The following is a 27,080-nucleotide window of genomic DNA, read 5'->3' on the forward strand; positions in this document are numbered from 1 at the left end:
AACTGAACGGAGAAAACTAGGTCAGAAGAGGCAGCAGAAAATACTGAAAAACATAAACATTACCTTATGATCTCCATAGAAGCTACATCCCGCCCTCAATGCAACAAGCTCCTCCCACTGATGTTTTCTATTGGATAAACTCCCTGTCAGTTTCAAAATTCGCTTTTTCATTTGCTCTCCCTCTCCCGTCACTTTATTTCGATTCCATACGCGGCAAACATTGTAGGCCTCGATATACTTCACGCAAACACTTCGAAACTACACTGTTTATGGCCAGTGAGAACTTTATTTTTAAGCAAGTGCTTGTTTTGTTATTTATTATTGAATTTAGTCATCTAAAAGGAAAGCAGGAACAATCCCTCACTCTTGTCTCCAAGGCAGCAGGCAGTAAACTGAAAGCACAGCAAGTGTGTTGTTAAAACGAGCAGTGCGGTGGGTGAGTCGCGCTTCTTACAAGCATGATGTATTAGTTTATTATGCGATATATATGAGCAAAGCTTTCTCACTCGTCTCGAAAACAATAAGGTTGTTGTTTAGAATCGTATTTATGACTGTCCACTTTCATTTGAAGCTCATCGGGGATGTGGCTGATGCACGACCGGAGGAGCAGCCCTGTGGGCGACAGTGTTTGTGTTGCTGATGGTGATGGCAGTATCAGCAGTTTGATGAAGAGTGACTCGTTCTGCATGAATCAGTCCTTCCCCTCCGCACGAAACTGCACTCTCACCCGCATGGACGCGTCAGGTGGGCCAGGCCGCTTCCACACCTGTGCCACAATGTGTGGACAGCTGGACACGAAAAAGATACTGATATTAGAAAATAATAACAATAATATTTACCAAAATTGCAACAATACAGTATACAGCAGTAGCTGATGACAATAACATGAAACCACAAAGAAGGTCTTTTAAGAGAAACACTGAAAATATGATTTCAGAGTGGTAGCTAAAGAGATTCTCTTCTAAAATTGTTTGCCTGATTGGCTTACTTTTGTTCACCCTCGTATTGTTCCAAAACTGTAAGCCTTTTATTCAGTGGAACACAAAAAGATGTTTGTCAGAATGACTCAGTCGCCATTCACTTTCACTGTGTGGAAAAAAAATGCACTACTGTTCAAAATGTGGGTTGGTAAGATTTTTTTTTTTAATGTTTTTGAAAGAAGTCTCTTATGCTCACCTATGCTGCATTTATTTGATGAAATATAGAGTAAAACTAATATTGAAATGTTATTGCAATTTAAAACGGCTATTTTCTATTTTAATATATTTGTAATGATGGCAAAGCTGAATTTTCAGCAGCCACCATTACTCCATTCTTTAATCATTCTAATATGCTGATTTGCTGCTCAAGCAACGTTTTATATTATCAATGATGAATAGAGAGTAAAAAAAAAACTGTGCCCCTATTACCCGCAGCACAAAAATGGTCTACTACGTGTGACAAAAAAAAAAAATGTGATTCTAACAGTATTTTTATTTAATGAAATTCATTTTAATTACATAGCATACTATTACATTTATTTACATACTAATATTATGCATTATTATGCATTGTAAATTATGCAAAATTACAGCATTTAAATGGTTCTCCTTTTCTTGTCATGTTAGTTGCGTCCCAAATGACGCACTATACACTATGCACTTATACACTATGTACTTGTGCACTATGCACTCATCCATGTAGTACGTGAATTGTATAAGGTTATTTTGTCATTTAACAACGGAGTCCAATCCTCCCTCCCCCTCCACTACGTAATTAAAGCTGCGACAGTTGAGTGCACGAAGTGTCCAACACTCAACACACCTCGTTTTTTCCATTAAATAAGTGCATCATCCGGGTATTTAAAGTGCACTTTTTCTTTTTGGAATTTTCTGTGTGAACGCACTACTCGCACTATTTATACTTAAAAACGTCATAGAATAGTGCACAAGTACGCAAATTGGGATGCACCTATAGTGTCTCTCAGTGAATGGGACAGAGATTTTACTAGTAATTTATATAATGAATAATATACGTGTCAAATAATGTTATTTTTTTCTTCCTATGGGGGAGACTACAATAATTTACTATGAATTAAATGGAAATCAAATTAAATACAATTTATTGTGTAACCAAAATACCAATAATGCCCAGAAGAAGAAGAAAAAATTAGCATGACGTTTAATTATAAACAAGCCCGAAATACACCAGGACTCTTATTTTGAAATGTCTACACAATTGCAAGCTGATCCTTCAGATTCTTGCAACCATCTAAAAATTTTATATAAAGACCATAAAGTAAACATTGTCATAATTCATCAACTTGAGCTCATTAGCAATCGCTTGGCATAAATCTGCGCTTTTCATTGTTTGAGAATCACTTTGAAGTGTTTCGCGAGCCTGTAGAAGTGTAGAACGCACAACAGCGCCGCCTTGTGACTTTGCAACATGCAGCACTCATTGGGAAATATCCACCGCATCTCTGCAGCGCACGTGGGAATGTCAGTGGGAGTAAACTGTTCTGACACACATAACGAGCAGGTACACAACGCTTATGGCGAGGGGAGATTTTCCACTAGTTAATCGATCACAGATGGATTTCATTATCTTGGGCGGATACAAAAGTATAAAAGGAGAAAATAAAAGCATAAATGTGTCTCTGAATATACTTGGGCAGCCGTTAATATACCTGGGTGGCCCGCCCAAGTAAAGACTATGTGTGGGAAGTACTGAATGTCTTTACTATCACTTTACTATCAAATTAAAGGATTAGTTCACTATGAAACGAAAATTAGCCCAAGCTTTACTCGCCCTCAAGCCATCCAAAGCTCGGATGCGTCAGGATATTTATTAATATTTCTGCGATTATGTTCATCAGAAAGAAGAGTCATATACACCTAGGATTGCTTGAGGGTGAGTAAAGCTTGGGCTAATTTTCATTTCAAAGTGAATTAATCCTTTAATGCGTCCTTGCTGACTGAATAAAAGTATTAATTTCTTAATAAAAAAACTAACCCCAAATGTTTGAATGGTTGTGCATGTAATTAACATGAATGGTGACTGAAGCTGTCATTCTGCCAAAAATCTCCCTTTGTTTTCCACAAAAGAAAGAAATTCAAAAGGGTTTGGAAAGGTGAGTAAATAATGGCAAAATGTTTCTTTTCCAAAAGGTGATTCTCATGTTGGTTCATCAGTGGCGACAAGGAATCTTCAGATTTCTGATCTGCATTGCTTCCAACCTGTGCCTCCGTCATCAAATCAAGGGTCTCCTGTGTTGGAGAACTCTCTGCTCAGACAGCTCATCTGTATCGCTCCAGAGAAGAGAGGCACAGCTCTCACCATTAACCCTAATAAAGCTGTCCTATCCATTAACTGCACCACATCACAGGTATCAAACGACTGTGCTCTTCAAAGCCCTTTTTTTTTTAATTTGTTTTTTATTTATTTTTATTATGAAGGATTTCAATGATTGATTTATTTTTTACTTTTTTTCTTTCTCTTTTTTGGAAGGTTTTGGATGCAAATGAACATGCTTGTAAGCTGTTTGATTGTGCATACAGTGATTTGATTGGTCGGAAGCTGACCGCTCTACTAAGAGCCAATCATACGCTAGAGGAAGCCCTGAAGGAGGAGACTCTGGATTCTGATGGGAACCTAGTTGCTATTTCTGCAAAAGTGGTATAGAACACTGCATTTAATTAAAGGTGCTCTATGTAAGAATGACAGCTAGTGGTTGAAATTGGTACTGCAGTCCAAATTCAAAATATTGTTTGCCCGCCCCCTCCTCCAGACTCGACGCTCTCGCAGGTTGCCAGTTTGAAGACGCGCAACAGGAGCGAGCTCAATTGATATTGGAAGGCGAGGAAACTTACACACTGCAAGATAATTAGTTGATTTATTGATTTATGATGAGTTGGTATCACGTTTTAATATGCTCCCGTTCATAGAGATTTTTAGATGGATGCTGAGGCTTTTTAGGTCGGGTAGAATCTCTGATCCAGTTTGTTCGCTGACTTCCATGGCTGCAATTCGCTGCATGTGTTTTCCAACAACTGGCAACCTCGGGTGGCGAAATACTATTGGGTAAATTGGCAACGTAGGGTCTTGCACAGACCGAAACAAAAACAGAAAGTAAAATAACTAACTGGCTGTAGCAATGGTTTTCAGAGAAACGAGTATGTGAACTGAGCATGTTTAATAAATATCTGGAAACATATTATGGTATTTTTATGCTTTAGTACAGTCAAAAACTTACATAGAGCACCTTAAAACAACAATTCTCTTAGCTGTCGCTAAACTTCTATGAGTCATGAATATTTAATTCCTTCCATGCTGTACGTTTTGTCTTCAGCCGCTTTTCCACTGTCGGGCCGAACGGTTATAAGAATGGTAAGGAATGGTTCCAATTACATTTCCACTTGAGCCTGGTATGGCACGGCAGGATTACAAACCATTCTAGGGTTGAAATTCTCAGCACAGTTGTGCTGAACCGTCCTGGTAGAATGCGTGTAGTGACGCAACTCAGGATTGGTCACTTGTCTGTTGCCTGGCTAGTGGCTAAAAGTTTCTTTGTAGCTGGCTTAAGTGTGTTATTTTAGTGACATAAACACAAATTAATAATAAAATTTAGAGAAATATCTGATCATCCTCCATAATGTGGTCACTATTGTCTGTAAACTCTTGCGTGAGCAAGGTGAAATTGACACATTTGTATTACATTACTAAGATTTCCGTTAACATCCCCACTGTGGAAAATGAAACCATATTCTAACCGGCTGCTCCATATAAAATTGGAATCGGTTGTGTAAGGCCCGCCTAATAGGTCCAATGACGGTTTCCCAAAGGACGGGGAAGGTTTAAGCGTGTATGCCTTTTCAGCGTCTCTGTGAAGTTCACTTAATTTCACTCGTTTAATCTGACTCCAATTTCAAATGATTCTTATTCTAAGGGTTGTGTCTCCAATTAGAAATTAATCATTTGTTATGTATTAATTTAGATATTCGATTATTCTGATTACCTTATATCTTCAATTATTTAGTTCACTGCAGTCCCGGTATCGCTTTAGAAGAGTTACTTCGGCCGATTTGAGCACTCTTCCCGGACACAAACTCGTCAGTCTGACCTTAAACATTGGATGCAGGGTAAATATCTACCTTTAAGTCGGTCGCGCTCTGCTTACTCGTAACAAAAAGCATAGTTTTGATATATTTACGAAAACTGCAACTTATTTAAGGCAGTGATTGTCAGAAATCGAAATGGACTTAATTGACGTGCTCTATGCTCCATCTATTAAACCTTTCGTATGACCAATCCTGAACACAGATTTGAGGTAATACCTTCGCTTTGATCTACTAGAAATAATGGATTAAGAATAATACAGAATCAACCAAATATAACATTTTATTTGTCAAGTAAAAATATATCATACCAATTACATTACAATTAGACACTTAGAAGCCAATTCAGAAATGATAAATGCATAATATCGATTACTCAAAGAAATGCTTGTATACACAGGGATGGGTGAATGTCCTCAGACATTCACCCATCCCTGTGGGGGCCTGCAGAAGATCCCCCCTGACTGCTTTGCTCTTTACCTTTTATACCAGAACCAGAACAAAAGGATCGTAAATGTTTATTACACCAACACCTGTTTTGGGGGAGAGGAGAAGAGACACCACCCAAAAAGAGGACAGAATTTTCCTTAATTTTCCATCTTCTTCATAATTCTAGTGACTGCTATGAAATTGAGACCGTTTTACCAATCGCACTGAGACAAATTAAATGATACCAAACATGAAAAGGGAAAAACAATAGATACAAAAGTTACATTATATGTTTTGAATAACTTTCAATGACTTGAGGCAGGGGGAAGGAGAGTGTGTGTGTGTGTGTGTGTGTGTGGTGGGGGGAGGCGTTGTCCTTTTGGAGTGGGGGCAAGGTGTTGTCCATTGCTACTTCTTTGAGATCTTCTTTCCAGATTAAAGTTTTATTACTTTATTGCAGGACGCTTTATCTCAGTTTTTGTTTAGCAGGAAAATCAGGCCTTACAGATGGCCCCTGGCCCCTTGGGGCAAATTCAATGAGTCCCTGAGGGGCCACTTTTGGACATTTCCTGCTTCCACATGGTGGGTGCATGCTTTCATATGCTCATTAGTCGATGGGTGCAGGAGTCAAGTCGTCACCTGAAATAACATCATTAAGGCAGGTTGAACATTAAGATGAAAGTACAGCAGGATGCATCTCTGTGGCACACAGTCCCTTCAGATGTGTACTGTGCTGACTGGATGCTGCAGCAGCTGGACATGTCTGTGATCCTCTTGGTCAGGTTTGCTTCCACCTGCACTTGGCTGTGGTGGTTTTCTGTCTGTAGAATGACTGGTTGTACCAAGTCTGTTGTGTTGGTCAGCATGAGCAGAACGTGTCAGGAAAGTCTCATTACACTTTGCGGAAACACCTGTGTCCGCCCCAGGTTTAATTGATCCTGTGAGAAATCCTCGGTTACCTTCAAGTAGAAGGTCTAGTTTGCCGGGCAGGTCAAATTTCCATGGGTGAAGGATTCATTTATCTGATGATGCTCCATTGCGTGCAGGACACCTGAACAACCTCTGAGTGACCATTCAATACTTGAACAATGATGATACGTGTTATCATAAGATGAGGAAAAGGGTTGTTGGAAAAACATAATGACACAAAATAACACATGATGAACATGTCAGAAGTGCGAGTGGTAAAGAAGGTCTCCCTTTCAGAGTCCTATCTTTAGTGAGCAGGTCTCATTTAATCACCAGATTCTTCACTATAGTGGAATTTAGACTTGGTCTGGATGCATTAAAGGCAATTAGCAAAGAGTCTAAATAACCAGTATATTATCAGTGGTATAAATAATTAAATATATCACATACTTAAACATAGAAATACACAATTTCATAATTACAATTATAAAACTGTCTATAATAGTTGTTTTAACTGCACATCCTTGATGCAGAACTTACGCTTCAATCAAGTCAATTAGACAATGGAATTTACAGAAACAGAGATTTAAAATCTCTTGTTTAGCTTTTACAACCATCATCTGTGCATTTGATGTACAGGCAAAGTCACACTCAAGAATAGAGGTCTGGGAATTGAGTAACTGATTTATAGAAATGCCTGCATTTCAGTTCTAACTGTTTAGTTCAATTTGCCATTAGTCATATGTTGGAAACTAGGGGGCCCTCCTAGTTTGCAACAATGCCAAAACGCTTTGTCCAAAGAGACCAGTTACATCACTGAATAGGTCTCATTTAAATTTGGAATTTGTAATTTGAATGATCAGAAATTCTATTAATTGGTGTGTGACTAAAGCCATGCACATGTCCTGCATATTACAGTGTTTCCATTATACCTCAAAATTGACACAGTTAAAAAGGAAAATACATTACAACAATAATTTCCCTTGTCCTATATGTATGAAGGTGAATGATGTATGTGAATGCCAGGTAGAGATGTTGTGAGTTTGTAGTGTGTGTTCTGTATGTTTGTGTAGAAGATGGGTGGTGTCTATCCTACCATAATTTGTGTTGCATAATTTAGTTCCAGTTTTACACTGGGAGGCCATGTATCTATTAGTGTCATGAGATGGCCTCTTGAAGTTTCACCCCCATCTCCTGCGTGTGAAGTTGTATGGCATGGCTCAATACAGGTGGGACCAGAACCTTGTGGAATCTGGCCCATAACATGGCAGCTGTTAATCCTGAAAAGGAAACAGACACACAGGAAAACAGTTTATCTTGAACCTTCAAACTAATTATGTTAAGATAGATGGTGCTATCTTAATTTTTTCTTTAATGGTTTTATCCACGCAGTTGTTGCAAATGGCTTTAATCTGTTAAGATTGTATGCCATTAGAAGAAAATTTATTTTAGTTTACAGAGACATAGATCATTATTATGATTATGTTTCTGCAAAGAAAAGGCCAGATAAACTGAATGTTAGTGGTCAGATCTGACTGCTGGTGTTTAAGCGTGTCAGAGAATCTTACACCTTGAGTTGCTATTGCAGCTGTGCTTACACAGTCTGTTGTGTTGTGAGCATTATCACACCTGGGTCTCCTGGGGGAATCTCACACTAGCCAGATCTGTGATTAGGGCACCAGATCACCTTTTGTGGTGCTGTGCTGTTTGTTTAGCAATTGGCTTTTATGGTGTCATTCAAATACTTGACCATTTGGACCTCTGTGGTCTGTAAAACAGAAGAGTCTCTGCCTGATATTAACAACTTTAATTACATGTCCAGTAAAATAACTTCCCTGATCAGATCCCATATGATCCAGTGCCCTCAGAGAGGAGTTTGCTAACACTTGTCCACTTTGTTTGTGGTTTTGTTGCAAAGGAAAATCAAAATTTATACTTCCTCTTGTCACTGGGTTACAGATCAATAGAATTGAATTTTAATTCCTGTTTTGATCTTGAATGGATTTAGCCTATTCAAGATATGACAAGCGGATTGATTATTTTAGTTGTTAAATACTGGTCATTGTAATTTTTCTCATTAAAGATTATTGCACAGATAGAAGATAAAGAAGTTCTTTCCCATTAATTTTATTTATTCCTTCCATTTTTCTTTACAACTTATTTAATGCAATTGTGAAGCACACTGTAGCCTTATGGCAATTCTATGCTCCTGTGCATGGTTTAACTGCAGCTATATGGAAGATAGCTGAGTGTTCCATTTAGGAGACAAACAAATTTAACACAGACACACATGTTGTACAATTTCAGTACTAGTTATTCCAACTTACACAAGACACATGGCCTAGAATGCATAGCATCTACAACCTTAAACCTAAGTGTGTCAACTCATCACTTACAGTAAAGCAGTCATGTGTTTTAAAGAATAAACTCAACTAGTCTAGGTGCACATGTAGTAGCACAAACAACTAGAATGTGTGTTCTATGAGAACAATGTGTTTAACACAATTACAAATTTGAATCCTTCCATTGATTCCTCATAATTCTCTCAGCACTAACAGTGCTTCCAACTTCTGTCTACATTCTGGTTCCATCTTACTACATTCTAATTCCTTCTGCTCCTCTCCAAAATCCTTTCTTCTTCCAAACCATTGCTTGAATCATCATGAGATTAAAGGCCATCCCTGGCCATCATAATATAATATATCATGATGTGATCATAATATAAATTATATTATATTAAAATAGTATAAATTAAAAATAATTTTATTTGCTGGTATCAAGAGGGTCTTGGCTGAGTAATTTGTGAAGAGTGACTTGTCACCTCACTGATCTTTTAGAAGGCATCTGGCCCTGCAGCTACAGCTGTGATGGCACTGCATTGTTCACAGCAACAGGCTAAACTGGAAACGGTTATAGACTTTGATGCTGTGAATATTGGGTCACATCATTTGCTCAATTAAGATTTTTTGTGACTACAATATAGAATTGGACACAATTTTCTTATTTTTGGGCTAAGATGTTATCAATTACATTCTCCTGTGAATCTATTTGGATATGAAAAGAAAGGTTGGACAAACACAGGTTTGATTGAGAGCACAAAGATTAATTGTTGGTCTGTTTGTTTTTTCAGTTTCTTTTTGAGACACTAAACAACATACAAGAGTGCAGTAATTTTAAGGTCTGATAAGACCAAGGTAAAATATATGTTTTATAAGACTGAGCCTTAACCAGTGCTGTTTACACCATTTGTGACATCAGTTGTAAACTTTCTTAGCACCTCTTGAAATTTATTTTATGAAACAAAGACAAGCTGGGCATGTCCTCTGATTGGGTGAAACCCTCAAGCTTGGTTACAAATCTCTCAGTGACATCATAATTATCATTATACACATCAATTTTAACATTTAGTGTATTTTCCCAGTTGCAGTCTCTAGGACTTCTGCATGGCAGCAGTTCTCCAGGACTGAGACAGAATTATGTCCAAATCTTATATTTTGAAAACTTTTTAGTTTTACAACATTGTTTTGTCCAGCTTTACATTCCACACACAAAGGATTCCAGTGAGAGATTTTTCTCCCTTGTTATCTTTTGGCTTATCCAATCACAAGATTTTTTCACAACGTGACCATTTGCTTATTTTCAGTGTTGCAACGTCGTTGCAGCAAGACAAATAAACATGTAGCTGGGCATTCTTTACCTCAGAATTTAGGTTTTCCTTTCCAGCCCTCTGTTGAATACCAGAATAAAATTTGGATGATGTTATTCCAATTTAAGGTTAATCTCTTGTTGCTTAGGCAAACAAGGAGATCTTTAAAGTTTAAAGCAAGGGATATCATTTCTCATCTACGCTGCCACTATCATGTCCCTGATAACGTGGTTGTCTAATTCTCCAGCCCCACCGGATTTCGGTCTCCGGTCTTAAATCTATGGGTATGCCGACCCATTCTACAAATGTGTAGGATGCAATTATCTTTCCCTCAACACTTCTAAAAGGCAAATAAGAATGGACTTACCACAGCTGAAGAAAGAGAAGATGATCAAGCCTCTTACTTGTTGCAAATCCCAATTTTCCACTGAAAAGACACTCGCCAACAAGATGGGAGATCACGTCGGGGTCACCACTTTGTAAGGCCCGCCTAATAGGTCCAATGACGGTTTCCCAAAGGACGGGGAAGGTTTAAGCGTGTATGCCTTTTCAGCGTCTCTGTGAAGTTCACTTAATTTCACTCGTTTAATCTGACTCCAATTTCAAATGATTCTTATTCTAAGGGTTGTGTCTCCAATTAGAAATTAATCATTTGTTATGTATTAATTTAGATATTCGATTATTCTGATTACCTTATATCTTCAATTATTTAGTTCACTGCAGTCCCGGTATCGCTTTAGAAGAGTTACTTCGGCCGATTTGAGCACTCTTCCCGGACACAAACTCGTCAGTCTGACCTTAAACATTGGATGCAGGGTAAATATCTACCTTTAAGTCGGTCGCGCTCTGCTTACTCGTAACAAAAAGCATAGTTTTGATATATTTACGAAAACTGCAACTTATTTAAGGCAGTGATTGTCAGAAATCGAAATGGACTTAATTGACGTGCTCTATGCTCCATCTATTAAACCTTTCGTATGACCAATCCTGAACACAGATTTGAGGTAATACCTTCGCTTTGATCTACTAGAAATAATGGATTAAGAATAATACAGAATCAACCAAATATAACATTTTATTTGTCAAGTAAAAATATATCATACCAATTACATTACAATTAGACACTTAGAAGCCAATTCAGAAATGATAAATGCATAATATCGATTACTCAAAGAAATGCTTGTATACACAGGGATGGGTGAATGTCCTCAGACATTCACCCATCCCTGTGGGGGCCTGCAGAAGATCCCCCCTGACTGCTTTGCTCTTTACCTTTTATACCAGAACCAGAACAAAAGGATCGTAAATGTTTATTACACCAACACCTGTTTTGGGGGAGAGGAGAAGAGACACCACCCAAAAAGAGGACAGAATTTTCCTTAATTTTCCATCTTCTTCATAATTCTAGTGACTGCTATGAAATTGAGACCGTTTTACCAATCGCACTGAGACAAATTAAATGATACCAAACATGAAAAGGGAAAAACAATAGATACAAAAGTTACATTATATGTTTTGAATAACTTTCAATGACTTGAGGCAGGGGGAAGGAGAGTGTGTGTGTGTGTGTGTGTGTGTGGTGGGGGGAGGCGTTGTCCTTTTGGAGTGGGGGCAAGGTGTTGTCCATTGCTACTTCTTTGAGATCTTCTTTCCAGATTAAAGTTTTATTACTTTATTGCAGGACGCTTTATCTCAGTTTTTGTTTAGCAGGAAAATCAGGCCTTACAGTTGGTTAAACAAAGAGAACGTTTTGGCCCGAAGGTGGAAAAGTGGCTTTTGGCTCTGATCTCTGCTTTCCTATACTGGATGTGAGTGTCACTAATTAAAGCACTGCTCTGGCTCATTCTCTCCACAGGTGACTGCAGTGAGTTTGACAGGAGCTGAGTTTCCTGTGTCTGTGTGGCTTCAATTACCAGAGCAGCAGCAGATCTTAGAGCTCCTGCTGGAGCGAGTGGAGAGAATCACAGCACACGTGACTTTCACTCAAAATGTGAGACTCATTCCCTTGTGCACTGAAAGGTTTATGTATTAACTTAACCCTCCTGTTATGTGTAAATTTCAGCAAGTGGGGTCAAAATGTCCCCAAACATCACTGATTGGGTAAAAATGTGTATAGGCATGTTGAAAAGTCTGTAACACAAGATTTGCATGTTTATGAATTCTTCTGATTAATACAATTGGCGTACTTTTCAGAGATGTCAAAGTTGCTTTGGTGACAATTTGACCCCAGACATTAGGAGCTTTTGTAAGCATAATGTTGATTATTAGTATTATTTTAATGCTAATAGCTTTAAATGACATTATGCCATCAATATCAACAGAGTTTAACTAAAACATACACTACTGTTCAAAAGTTTGGGGTCAGTAAGATATTTCCACTGGAAGTGAGCAATGTGTCGAGCAAATGGAATCCATTATAATCAGTGATGCTGTCTACACTGGATGCGATGTGGTGCGACACTACAAATTCCCAAGAGTAAACTGATGCCCCATTCTATTTGACATACTTCAAGTGCTTGTGCTACTTGTGACACGAAGAACAAATGGATTTGCAATGGTCACTTTGTCACATCCAGTGTAGACAAAAAATCTAAATCCAATAAATGCTGTTCTTTTGAATTTTCTATTAAGTCCATTTACACTAGTGCGTTTTTGTTTTAAAACCGTGTTTTAAAATGAAAACGATCCTCGTCTACACTGGTGTTTCCACAGTGCTTCAGAAATGATCTGTCTACGCTACACCACCGAAAACCCATGTCACATGACCGCATGCTCGTACAAGTATAAACGGTTGCCTCTGCTAAAAATGATGACAAAGCCAGCCATTGCAGTTCAATCTCCATGTTATTGTTTACACAGTCATCAAGGATACTCAGAGCAAACATGGGCAGCCATGCCATCGTTTCAAAAGATTAGTGCAGATTTTGGTCCACTTACACTGAAATGCAACTCTGACGTTTTCAAATACAAATGGGCTTTGCAGCGTCTTCGAAAATCTCAGTTGAAAACGTTGGAGCAGTGTAAAGACAGGCGTAACCGTAGCAAAAGTTATGCGTTTTAAAACAAAAATGCACTAGTGTCAATGTGGCCTTAGTTTCCACAAAAATATTAAGCAGCCTGACTGTTTTCAACGTTGATAAGAATTGTTCTTGAGCACCAAATCAGCATGTTAAAATGATTTCGGAAGGATCATGTATGATATAGCTTTGTCAAAGTCTAAAATTTGTCTTGCATTACAGTAAGTTGATTCACACTTACGAAAACCATACCACATAGACAAGACAATCACATTTACATCACTTTACAATCACATTTAAAAAATGTGACCTTTAATGTGACATTAAAGGCTGGAGTAATGATGCTGAAAATTCAGCTTTGCAATCAAAGAAATTACATTTTACAATTTTGATCAAATAAATGCATCCTTTTGTCATCTTAAGAGACTTCTTTCAAAAATATTTAAAATTCTTACTGATCCAAAACTTTTGGGGTGGGGTAGTGTAGAGTAGAGTACCGTTAAAGAAAATTGTCTTGTAAAGCTGTTACTCAGTGGACCAGAAAAGTTCCAGCTCCTCCTACTGTTTCCTCAGGGCGGAATCCTCAGTTGTGATGCCACTTTTGCCCATCTTTATGGTTACCACGATGCTGAGGAGATGACTGGCATGTTAATCATGTCTCTGATGCCATCTTTGCAGATCCCCTTTAACTGCAGGACAACTCCCAAGGTCATGATCATGTCTCTTAAAAAAAAATAAGATGACTGTTTCCCTAGAGTTTTTATTTTTGCAATTTGTTTTGGTCATACCAGTGACAACAAAAATAACTGATTCATCTTTATTATTGGTTCTGTCAAACCAGCATTGTGCAACAGTTATATTTGTATTATTTATATACTGTTATAGTTTAATTATATTTTGAATTAGCTTTTATTTTTGTGTCATTTTAATTTGTTTAATTTTTTTTTATAAAGATATTATTATTTTAGTGCTTCAACTTATTTCAGTTAGTTGCCAAGGCAAATTTGCATTTAGTTTGTTTTGCATCTAATATATTTCCATTTTATTGTAGCTTTAATTCGGCTAACAAATGTTTTTAATAATTTTTGTTTGATTTCAGTTTTAATAACAACCCTATTATAGCTTGTTTCTTTGCTTTGTATCTCAGGTGTCACGTGTGCAAAGATTGTGTGTGAAAGCCAGGTCTGGTTTGGTGGTTCCAGCATGTGTCCGTCTGCAGGCCGCTGTGTCCTGTGGAAGATCACCGCTCCAGATGAATGGATCAGTACATCCAAAACCTTCTGATGGTTCACTCCTTGGCTCTCGACAGCCCAACCGAACTCCTTCAGGTCAGTCCTCACTCGTTCGCTGCAGTGCATGCAGAGTTTTAGAAATTATAGTTTTATTGTGCTGCTTCAACAGACTGAAGTCACAAACACAGTCGATCTTAAGTGTGTTGGCAAATTTCTTAACTGTGAATCAGATTTCTCTATATGTGGGGATTTATTTATAACCTAGGGTTGCTAGTTATAGTGCAATTCCAATATTTGATCTGACATAAAGAAAATCTACTGTTGTTTCTTGTTGGTATTTGTCCAGTCTCATTAAGGAATTTGCTGATAAATATAATTGGATCTATTATATTTCAATTACACTTCAAATTGATATTGATTTCAGTAGGATAAATGTTGTGCACTCTTGTCCTGCAGGTGGTAAATCGGGTACGGGTGGTGTGCTGTACTCCGGGTCAGTGTGTGTGTTTGCTCCCAGTAGCTGTCTCCTGACGCTCCTGCCCAATGGTACCATTCACAGTCTCAACAACCCCTTCAGCTCTCTGCTGCTCGGATACAATAGCAGTCAGCTGCTTGGAAAGGTACAGATGTTATGAAACATTCCCTTTTATTTACTCTGTGTTGCTGGGATTTAGTTTAAGGTTTGTAGAACCCTTTTAATAAAGATATGGATAAGTTTTAGTGGGTTCAATTGGATTTAAGCCGACCAGTAAGGGTTTAATAGATCGTAGTTATGATTTGCGGATTAATTGCAAAGCTTAACCATTATAGAGTGAAAGTTTATCATTATCATTGTCTTTGGAACACAAACTAAGATATTTATGATAAAATCCGCATCAGTGTTTACGTCCGAACGGTGGCTCAATACTGAGCCCGCGTTCAGACAAAAACATTGAAGCTCTGCGACAAAAATAGCGTAGCAGTATAACAAGGAACAGACGAATTTGTTGAATAAAGTCATTATTTTTGTTTTGTTTTTGCGCACAAAGTATTCTCTTGGCTTCATAAAATTAAGGTTGAACCACTGTAGTCACGTCGCCGGTTTTAATGTCTTTAGTACCTTTCTGGACCTCAAAAAGTGCAATGTTGATGTGTCAAAGCTAGTTTACATGCTAACAGCAGGCCTGTGCACCTGTGTAGAATGTCACATACCTGATACCAGCGTTTTATGAGCGAGTTCGTGCTGCGGACCGAAGCGACCACCCTGCATCTCATCCACAAGACACATCCAGCCCATCTGACAGCCACACAGGTACAGAGACATGATGCACTGTAAGGATACACACACTTTAGCTTGTGATGCTGTTCTAAAATCCCCTCTCATCCTGTCTTTCTTCTTCTCAGACCCCTGTAGATGTTCTGCTAGTGTTAACTGTCCCCCTGCTGATGCTATAACCCTCTCTACTGACATGCTTTCAACTAAGGAAGATCAACAGGAGACGTGTAGTGAGTTCTTACTGCTATTGCTCAACACACATTATTTTTTTCTGTACTAATTTGAATGAAGTTTTTGCTATAACTTCAATGTTGAATTAATTATTGCTGTTTACATTTTGTATTAACCAATGTTTTGTGTCTGGTTGGATGATATGTGCAGATCCAAACACAGTGCTTGCTGGTGATAGTGTGATGGTGCATCTAGCCATGCGTAGGAGAGTGGGTCTTGGGAAAGGAAAGAGAATCTTTACTGGGACCAACGCAAAACTGGAGAAGGAAGGCAGTGTCCCATCAACCATGACCTCACCTGCTGTCACCTCCACACCACTGAATGGGTTAGATACTCCACTAAATCCAACCATTTAGTTTTTGTTGATGTGCACAGTTTAATATCTCAAAGCCTGTCAGAAACATCCAGGTCATATTGTACCTGACAATAAGGAAAAAGTACTTTGCTTAAAGAAAATTAAACCTATTATTACTATTATATTTAACTCTTAAAGCTCATCATATTGTATTGTTAAAACAATAAAATATTAATGTTATGGCAGCATTTGTTTGTAATTTTTGCGATTTAATTAAATTAAACGATTTTTCTTTTATGTAGTGCACCTTTTATTTTCTGAATTATGAAAATGTCACTATTTAAAAAAAAAAAAAAGGCTTCTTTTTCTTTAAAAAAAAAACTATTATATTTTTATTTTGTGATATGACCTGGGTGTGTCTTTGTGGGATTCCTGCTTAACCCCAAAAATATGTATTGTCTTTCTGTTCATGACAAAAATAAGCACTCTATAGATCAGAATAGAAGACAATAGATGATTAGTGCAGATTTCCATGATTTGACATCGTTCTCTCTGTTTATCTCAGGTTGGATGACACTACAGAGCTTTGTGAGCAGATTGTGGATGTGACCACTCAAGTGTCTGAGTCTGACTCTGCCAACTCTACCACCGCTCTGCTACAGACCTTTGCTCTGGTGGAGTCCCTGGAGGTCCACAAGACCTGCCTCTCTGCTCCAGTCTCCGCTCAATGTGGCCAATCAGAGCAGCTCTTTGCTGGGCGAGATGCCTCCAAGGCCCTAAATTCAGACTGTAAAGAAGCTCCAGTAAAGTCCTGTGACTCTGTACCACATCCTGAACCTCTCGTGCAGGCCTGCCGGTGTTCAGAGCAGGCCCGGCTTCAGGACTCAAGCTTTGAGGTGATTTCCCTGGGTAGTGGGTCGTCATCTGGGTTTTGTGAGCGGCTTGTGGGCGGTTCTGGGCCCGAAAAGATAGATGAGTCTCAGCAGGGACGTCAGCTAGTGGAATCAGGCAGCACCTTTCTGGATTTGAACTCTAACGGAGATGTCATTGTACATGCCATGTCAGAGATGGACCTGAACGACAGCATTGAGATCCCAAATGCGCCTGCAGATCTCAACCATTCACTTACCTCATGTGACACAGCTGAGCTCCTGCGTACTCCTTCACCCTTTATTGTAGAGTCAGACCCTGAAACAGAAGCTCAAATCTGCCCAGAGCAAGAAGCAACACAAGGAGCTGCCCCATCACCGAAAGATCAAGAAAGGCTAGCAAGCCCTCAGCAGAAGACTGTAGAGCAACTGCCAAAAAATCATCTAACCAAAGTTCTGGAACAGTGGAATTCCTTTTCGGAACATGCTGTTGGCCATGTTCTGGATCTCCGGAGGGGGAGGGGTGGAATGCTGTTGCCAGGCGACACTCCTGCCACCTCCACTCCTAAGAAGAAAGTCAAGGTGAACTCTTCCATTCCAGAGGGCAGGATTCATGTGACCTGCTACAACAGAGACGGAACACCAATCGGTATGTCAGCTGTGTCCCTCTAGCTCAACTGTTTTAATTATACTAGGGACACATAATGACCGTATTGTGTAGAACTTTATGTAATAGAGATGTTTTTTAAAAAAAAAACTTGCCATTAGTCTGATTAGACCAATATTAGAAGCAGATAATGTCAATCACACTGCATTGAGTGGCCAAAATATATAATAATGACTGTTAAACTATCCATGTATCATGCCGTCATACTTTCATGTTTCTTATCACTCTGTGGTCTCTTTTCATACTGCATCCTGAAATGCTTATAGTAGTGTTTTTTTTTTTTTTTTTTTTTTTTCTCTCTATTTTATGGTGAGCATAAATCATTTGAATTTAGATGGGTAGAAAGGCAGAAGCTAAATCAAGACAAGGACTGAGGAAAAACACTTTAAAACCCCTTATCTGTCACCCTCCTTTTTGAGCATAGATGTAAAAAAAAAAAAAAAAAAAAAAAAAAGCACTCTCCAGACTTAAATGGTTGTAATTCATGAATGGTTTGGAATACAGACCTAAGGTTGGATCTCTCTTTTAAAGAAGACACTGATAAGATTATAGCTGAAGTGAAAGCACTTCAAAAAATGAAAGTGTAAAAAAGTTATAGAAGTTTGTTTACTGTAAAACAAATGTACTGAACTAAACATTTATTTTATACAAAATATATATTTTACAAAACAAAAATTGTACTCTGAAATTGCTATGAAATGGAAGCATATCTCTAACCAAGTTACTATAAAATGAATGTACTGTACAAAACAATTATTTTATACAAAATCTATATTTTACGAAACAGAATTTGTACTCTAAAATAGCTATGAAATTAAAGCCATATGTCTAACCAAGTTGTGTTCCAAATTTGAAGTTGATATCTCAAAAAATGATTTTGTTTAGGTGTAATACTAAAAGTAGCCACAGGGTGACATTCACATTCCACAGAATTTAATGCGTTTTCCTGTCACAAATAAATAAATTTGTCACAATATCACTTCTATCACAAAACCAAATATGGAACCTTGAGTTTCAGACCTTTCAGAAGATATGCGTTTTGTCAAGATTAGAAAAATGTTGATTATAAAGTAGTTCAAATAAATGTTGTATTATGAAACATGACACAGCCCACTAGGGGGAGGAGCCCACTAAAAGGTATTAATTGATAAGGTTAAGCTTTCAAATGATACCGAATATATGATGATTACTAAAACATGTGATAGGAAAAAAAGCCAATAAAAAAAAAGCACCAAGCCAAAGGGGTTAAAACAATTAAATGACAATTAAGTGGTTAAAATAGAGGAAATTGAGAATATTTTGAAAAATGCTGGGAACCAAACAACATTGTACCCCATTGGCTTCCATTCTATGCAAAAATATCATCTTTTATGTTCCACAGAAGTAAGTCGTACAGTTTTGCAACAACATGAGGGTGATTAAATGATGACCTTATGTTCATTTTTTTTTTTTTTTTTTTTTTTTTGGATGAACTGTCAATTTAAGGTAATCCACAAGTGAGATAATAAAATAATTTAAACTCAAATCCACATTTCTTATCCATTTATTTATTTGGCAAGTAGTCATGTAATAAGCAGGATATTGTTGTCATTATGGCAAAATAAATCCCTTCAGGGTGATTCGAGACCCTTGTCTAGGTTCATTCTGTGTTAATGACTGCGTTATCTCTTACTGTACTTCATTTTTCCATTTCAGGCTGTGTACTCTTTCTGTATGCCATGTCTCGAAAGCACCATACATTTTTTTTCTATTGTACATTTTATGATGTTTCAGTGCATGACTACAACTGATAAAGTAGTCATTTTCACCATCTTTCTCATTCTGTGTAGAGGTGCAGTGTGATGTGCGATGGGTGTCCCTGTCCAGCGGCAGCTCTCTGGTCTGTCTATGGCTGAGTGGGAGTCATCTCTTGCTCCACCACCAGGAGGCGCTACAGAGCACAATGTCTCCCACAGTGAGGACAGGAGCCCCAGAACAGGAGGCCTTTGCCTGCAGCCTTGCTGAGGTGATCTGCATGAGTACTTGAGAAATTTTAAAGCCTTTCTTTAAGATCATAAAGAAACTTTTTTTTTCTTTCTTCTTTTTCGTTTAGGCAATTCGTTCAGATCCTCTGCGCTCTTCTGTGGACCTGGAGCAGTCCGGAGCGTGTGAGGGTCAGTTTGAGGAAGACTACCGCCCGCTGCGCTCTATTGGAAAGGGAGCCTTTGGCTTTGTCTGGCTTGCTTCAAGACGGATAGATGGACAGGAAGTCAGTGACACTCTTTCTGCACTCACTGTTGTTCATACACTCATATTCATCCGGTTGAGAGATAATAACCTGATAATGTTGACGTCAGTTGTTCAAACCTTAGACAGGGTTCTTAAAAGAGAATGTTTACACACTGAGTCAGTGTCATTGCTGTAGCGTCCATCCAGTCTTTTATGGACAGTTATATAAGCTGGTGAAGAGATGTTGAGTTTATTATCTCTCATTTCAATTTCAGGTGGTTGTGAAGTTCATTAGGAAAAGTGCGGTGGTGAGTGAATGCTGGGTGGATGATCCTGATCTGGGTCGGGTCACTCAGGAAGTGGCCATACTGGCTCGTTTGCAACATCCCAATATCGTGAAGGTACACTCAGACCTGTTTGACTATATATTAAATATTTAGAATATTATTTCGCCCAAATGAATTAAATAAATTGGCTATTAAAGTTTCATGAAACCCCGTTGTAGCCTGATTTCACACCTCAGCTTTGAGAAAGACTCAAAAAATGGATGAGTAAAGCTGTGCAAAAAAGTGGGAGTGTAGAGGGTGGGAAGAGGGGAGAAAACAACCAATAAAACACAGACATGAAGCACACGCTTTATTAAAATATGAGCGGAGTTGGGGGAATAAAGAATAATTGGTAACACTTTACAATAAAGTTCATTAGTTAACATTAACTATATTAGTTAACATGAACTAATAATGAACTGCACTTTTACAGCATTTATTCATCTTTGTTAATGTTAATTTCAACATTTACTAATACATTAAAATCTTGTTAACATTAGTTAATGCACTGTGAACTAACATGAACAATCAATGAACAGCTGTATTTTCATTAACTAACGTTAACGAAGATTAATAAATACAGTAACAAATGTATTGCTCATGGTTAGTTCATGTTAGTTAATACATTACACTGAGGTTCATTAGTTAAACATTAAAGTGTTACCGAATAATTTTTTGGTCTACGTTATTGGAAAATGCAAAAAAAATTATTTGTGCTACTGTACCGAGGAAACATACACTTACGACACGCGTGTCCGAACACGTGATGCGATCTCATGCGTAATACAGTGCAGTGATTGGATTAAATGAGTCTATTATCATGAATAATACTGAGAAATTGATGGCGTAAAATCATACTCTCCAGCCATGGCAGCCAATCACCACTCAGAATTAACTCCTATGCCTCACTTTTTGTGACACTGGTTCAACTTTTCATTTTTCTGGTTTAAAAAGCAATGGCTAAATAAATAAATAAATCTTTCTTTTAATAATAAACATAATGGGCCTCATTTATCAATGTATCATAGAAACGAGCACAGATCTGAGCACAGTAATCATCTTACAACAGGGTTCACGTATGATTTATCAAACATTCGTATGCTGGCAATCCTATTGTACGAATATCGTACGTTGATAAATGTGGTGGCTGAAAACAATCGGCATTTAAATATCACGTCCCTAAAAATTCACAGTTTGGAAGTAGGAAGTTTGACAGTTTTCGCCCCAAAGTTTACAACATGGAGAAACGGCCAAGAAGAGGAAGTAATCTCATGAAAGGCAAATTCATTTTACACCAAAACACCCGTTAACCCCTTAATTTAATATATTTTTAATATCGATTTAAAAAAAAAAAAAAAAAAAAAAAACATTTCATAGGCCTATTGTAGTTCCCTCCACAACAAATACTTTGTTCAATGGTATTCAGAACAGAACAAGAATGAAAAATTTATATATTAAACTATAAAATAAAACATCAACTAGATTGTCATAGTGGAATTCATTATAAACAAAAGTCAAGCCAAATTTTTTTTTTTTTTTTTTTTTTTTTTTTTTAGGCTACAGTGAAACTAATGGGCTCACATCTCTCGTTTGGCAAGAATCCAGATATATTTTTATATTTGCATGTAACATTTTGGTTATTGCTCATTATGTAAACAAGGCTTTGTGCTTCACTAGTGTTCCAGTATATCCATGTAAATCAGCATCCTCCTTCACAAAAATGTGTGTGCTGATCTACAGCGGACCATTTAAATTTGAGCAGTGCAACTTTTATGTTTGGTTGACTGCATTTTAGTTTGATGAATAGCTAAAATGTCAAGTTACAAACGCTAGAACTGATGTGTGTGTGCCTGCGCGATCACTTGGATATTAGTGTCACAAAAACGAGCATCAGTTTTTTCTTTTTTTAATGTTATTTAATGAAATATTAAATAAATGAATGTTGTGTAAAGTTAGTCCTATTTATTTTATTGCTTTTATATAACCTACTTAATTTTATTCTGTTTTTCACGGCTCACAGAAGTGCTACAGGTGCGTGATATGACTGTGTGAATCCTCATGTTCTTTTGCTGCTATTTGCGCATGTAAAGCTAAACCCCTGAAAAATAAAATATTGTATGGTATTTTTAATGGATCACAAACACCCATCTATTCTAATTTAATTTAATTTTAATATGACATTCTAATCTTGATAAGCATCGGTTGTTTGTCAGGAAAATAATCTAAATGATCAAAATGCTCTCATTATAATTCTCCAGCAGATTTACTATGCTGCACGCAAGCTCACGCTACCTCAAAAACTTGCGTACACAAGCTGAGACCTGACGTGAGATTTGATCGTAGTCTCTGTTCACGTCCATATTGATAAATGGCAAGTTGTGCGTGGAAACCGCCATACGCACCGTTTTGTTGTACATTTGTTTCATAAATGAGGCCCAGTGAGTGCTATTGTTGTTTACATTGATGTGCAACTTGTACATATCTGTTAACATCTCAAAAAATGTTTTTGCGTTTCATGACCTTTTCAGTTTCCTAAACAACACAGCAGACTAGTTTCGTGCTCACTTTTTGCATCCAAACTTGATTCACTTATGCAAATCAATTCTTTTGAACTTTTCAATTCAATGAATCTGTCCAGAATGCATGCTTTAAAATGTTTTGGGTAAAATTTACGTAGATAAATATTTATTATTTGTATTGGTGCATAAAATTATATAAATAAATCTTCCGTGGTTTCATTGTGATTAAAGTATGTTTTACTGTACTCCTCTCATTTGTAAAAATATGTTTGGAGTCAATAAATTTTTTTGTTGTTGTTGTTGTTTCTACACAGATGCATTATAAATTATGATATTTATAATGTTAGATTTCTATTTTACATAAATGAACATTCAATTCATAAAAGAATCCTGAAAAATGCTATAGTTTGTTATTATAGCGTGTTCACTGTGGTTGATGTTTAGTGTCCTAAATTTTTGCTGCAGGTGTTGGAGGTGTTTGAGAATGAGGGATTCTTTCAAATGGTCATGGAGAAACATGGGGACGGACTAGACCTGTTTGAGTTTATCGACATGCAGCCTAGACTGGACGAGCCTCTAGCCAGCTACATCTTCAGACAGGTGAGAAACAGACTATAAGTAGATGTGTTGGTAGCCAGTAGTCCTCTAATATTCTGATGTGAGCTCTGAAGTAAATTTTTTTTTTTTTTGTCTTTCACTTTTTCCCTGAAATATCTGTATGTGTGTACACAGTTGGTAGCCGCGGTGAGTTACCTGCGGGGCAAAAGAGTGCTTCACAGGGACATTAAGGATGAAAATATCATCATAAACTCGAACTTTCATATCCGGCTTATCGACTTTGGCTCAGCTGCCCGGCTGGAACCTGGAAAGCTTTTCTATGTCTTCTGTGGCACTCTGGAGTACTGCTCACCAGAGGTGCTTCAGGGAAACCCGTACGTACTGAAACATCACACAGCCCGTCTCAGTTCCACCTGTGTGTCTTAGCTTGATAAGGACAGAATATAGGATAGGATCAGGTGGTTAAGGGTGTGGGAAGGGTAACATAAGGGTTGTGTATTCATTTCTATAAAAAGAGGAACGCATTAACTTCACAGCATGACAGATTAAAACGACATGGAAGCTTGTTTACGCCACCGAATAAAACATTTTATTGCACGATATAAACTCGCAATTGCGAGAAATAGTCAGAATTGTGAGATACTAACTAGCAATTTTTTTTCTCGCAATTGCGAATTATATATCGCAATTTTGTCTCACAAATCTGACTTTTTTTAAAAAAGACATATCTTGCGATTCTGACTTTTTCTTGCAATTGCAAGTTTTTACCTCACAATTCTGACTTTTTTCAGAATTGTGAGGTAAAGACACGCAATTGCCAGTCATAAAGTCTAAGTCTGAGGAAAAAGACTTTTTTTTTTTTTCCTTTATAACTCGCAATTGTGAGTTTATATAACGCAATTGTATCTCACAATTCTGACTTTTTCCCTCACAAAGTCACAATTAGTAAACGTAAACAATAAGTAAACATCAATTTATCACATATATTCATGTCTATAAAAAGAGCAACACATTAACTTCATAGCATGACTGAGATCACAACAAAATGGAAGCTTTTTTTCTCATAATTTCAAGATATACTCACAATTGCGAGAAATAAACCTTTTGTTCTTGCAATTCTGACTTTCTCACAATTGCAAGTTTTTACCTCACAATACTGAGAAAAGAATAAAAACTCGCAATTGCCAGTCATAAAGTCCAAGTCTGAGGAAAAGGATGTTTTTTTTTCTCAGAATTGCAAGTTTATATCTCACTATTCTGACTTTATAACTCGCAATTGTGAGTGTATATCACGCAATTGTGAGGGGAAAAAATGTCAGAATTGTAAGATACAAAGTCACAAACTCCCTTTTTTTTTTTTTTTTTTTTTTTTAATTAATTTTATTTTTATTCAGTGCTGGAAACAAGCTTCCATACCACAATGCCCTTAAATTGAACATGAACTCAAAATTGATCCCATATACTTTTAATGCTGTCATTGTGCATGATTCATCAAATTTGGTATTCGATATTCTTATCCTTTATAACCTGGTGAAACCGCTTCTCGAACAAGAATAAATGCAGACCGGGGGACGTGATTTTTGTCTATCTGGAATTGGTTAGATGGTTGCGGTTTGCTAGTGCTGTGGTCTCATGTCAGACTGCATGTAAAGGTTAAAGGGATAGTTCACCCAAAAATGAAAATTTGATGTTTATCTGCTTACCCCCAGCACAGTAGGTGACTTTGTTTCTTCAGTAGAACACAAATGATGATTTTTAACTCCAACCGTTGCCGTCTGTCAGTCAAATAATGGGAGTGAATGTGAACTCCATCTATGAGTCGAAAAACCTTGCGTAGACAAATCCAAATGAAACCCTGCGGCTCGTGACGACACATTGATGTCCTAAGACACGAAACGATCGGTTTGTGTGAGAAACCAAACCGTATTTCTATCATTTTTTACCTCTAAAACACCACTGTCCAACTGCGTTCAGCACTCGCTTAGTGAGGCCTGATCGCGCTCTGACAGATATTACTGCTGTTGTCAGAGCGCGATCAGACCTCACTAAGCGAGTGCTGTTGCACAGTTAGACATAGTGGTGTGTTAGAGGTGTAAAATGATATAAATACTGTTCGTTACATGTCTTAGGACATCAATGTGTCGTCACGAGCCACAGGGTTTAATTTGGATTTGTCTATGCAAGGTTTTTCGACTCTTGATAGTTCCCATTCACTCCCATTATTTGCCTGACAGACGGCAACGGTTGGAGTTAAAAAATCATCATTTGTGTTCTACTGAAGAAACAAAGTCATCTACATCTTGAATGCGCTGGGGATAAGCAGATAAACATAAAATTTTAATTTTTGGGTGAACTATCCCTTTAAATATGAGACGGCAAGCTCTATGTTTCATTGTGATGTTTTTGATGAATGTAGATACGAGGGTCCAGAGCTGGAGATGTGGTCTCTAGGAGTGCTCTTATACACCTTACTGTTCAGTGAAAACCCATTTTGCAGTGTGGAAGAAACACTGCAGGCCCGACTCAACCCTCCATGCCAGATATCTGCAGGTTTGAAGATCTGCTTCATCACAACCATAAAGATCGACTAGAGACATGTGACTAATTTCACAAATCGTGACTTTAGTACAGTACAACCTGTTGCTTTGTTCTTGTTTTAGATTTGTATGTCCTGTTGGCTGGTCTTTTGCACCCAGAGGTCTATCAGAGAACGACTCTAGAGGAGCTCTTGGACTCGCAGTGGATACAGCAACCCATAAATCTAGCAGAGTACTCGTGGGGAGAGGTTTTTCCCTCCAGCAATGGTATTGGTTTAGTTTATTTATGCTTTTGGCTACCAAAAAGATAATATTCAGCTCAGTCAAACACATTTTACTTTAAATGCTTCAGATTTCATACGATATACGATTTTATTTCAGAATCCACAGAGCACGTGGAGTCCAACTCGTCATGTGTGCACCGAGCAGACATCCTCTACTTGGACCCCGAAAACAACCTGGACACGTCTGAAGACACTCCTTTAGAAGATGACGATGAAGATGAGGAGGATGAGGAGCAGAGGAGAACAATGGCGGCGCTGCAGTCCGAGCTGCTGAAATACCTCACCGATGAATGAGGAACTGTTGTGAAAGAAACGCTAATGCGTTCTGGCCAACTAATTATGACATTACGTCTAATGTCACCATGCACACTAATGCACAATCTCTGCAGAACTCTCCGTCCACCTGCTGTCCTTCTTGATGATACCAGTCCGCCCAAAGAGCAAAAGGAAACTGTGCCTGGGAATGGAAGCCATCTGTGTTGCTAAGAAACTGCTTTATCTTGGTGTTTGGTGAAGGATTTGGAGTGTATTCATCAAATGTGTTATGTATTTCACCTTTCAAAGAGGTTTAAAACATGGTATTCTGAGATGTAGAAAGTTCTCGCTGTCTGTTGTAATGGTGTTGAGCACAAGGATTGTCTTATTAAAAGATGCACTAGACCTGAATGAGGGTCACACCTGAGTTTTGAGACCTGTTATTAGGCCTTCAGAGTTTTAAAATATTTTAGGTTGATTTTAACCTTTTTAAATTATGAATATTTTATCTTATCTATGAATATTTTATCTTATGAATAAATTGTTAATGGCATAATTTCAGTTTGCTTTGGCTGTCTGTAACTCTGGTATTAATTAAAATTGCTCTCAGGCTTTGTAAAGCCTCTATAAAATGTTAATGTCACTGGAATTCTTGAATAAAAATGATTGCAGTTCATTTTTGTTTCGTCTTCCGTTCAAACGTCCGGAACTTTTGAGCTCGGGCTGTTGTTTCAGCGCGGGGGTGTT

General features: G+C 37.7%; 1 protein-coding gene across 1 annotated transcript; it reads left to right on the top strand.

Annotated features, from left to right (window-relative positions):
* Positions 1–233: 233 nt before the first annotated feature.
* pask (PAS domain containing serine/threonine kinase) lies at positions 234–26,971 on the top strand. The gene is made up of 20 exons (XM_067363676.1): positions 234–436; positions 572–744; positions 3,150–3,367; positions 3,490–3,657; positions 11,936–12,070; positions 13,671–13,805; positions 14,245–14,425; positions 14,786–14,949; positions 15,509–15,620; positions 15,713–15,814; positions 15,966–16,140; positions 16,676–17,628; positions 19,476–19,651; positions 19,739–19,894; positions 20,130–20,255; positions 23,165–23,299; positions 23,432–23,631; positions 25,674–25,807; positions 25,918–26,061; positions 26,176–26,971. The coding sequence occupies exons 2-20, from the start codon at positions 582–584 to the stop codon at positions 26,370–26,372; spliced, it is 3,774 nt and encodes a 1,257-aa protein (XP_067219777.1). The 5' UTR covers positions 234–436; positions 572–581; the 3' UTR covers positions 26,373–26,971.
* The last annotated feature ends 109 nt before the right edge of the window (positions 26,972–27,080 follow it).

Source organism: Chanodichthys erythropterus, chromosome 16 (genome assembly GCF_024489055.1).
Source record: "Chanodichthys erythropterus isolate Z2021 chromosome 16, ASM2448905v1, whole genome shotgun sequence".
Taxonomy (NCBI): Eukaryota; Metazoa; Chordata; class Actinopteri; order Cypriniformes; family Xenocyprididae; genus Chanodichthys; species Chanodichthys erythropterus.

What these genes read in the sequence shown, in the direction of transcription:
- pask (XM_067363676.1), top strand. Translation starts at nt 582, where the DNA reads ATGTGGCTGATGCACGACCGGAGGAGCAGCCCTGTGGGCGACAGTGTT. An exon ending in TTGCTATTTCTGCAAAAGTG is followed by an intron (nt 3,658 to 11,935) that starts GTATAGAACACT and finishes TTCTCTCCACAG; the next exon opens with GTGACTGCAGTGAGTTTGAC. An exon ending in AACATCCCAATATCGTGAAG is followed by an intron (nt 20,256 to 23,164) that starts GTACACTCAGAC and finishes TTTTTGCTGCAG; the next exon opens with GTGTTGGAGGTGTTTGAGAA.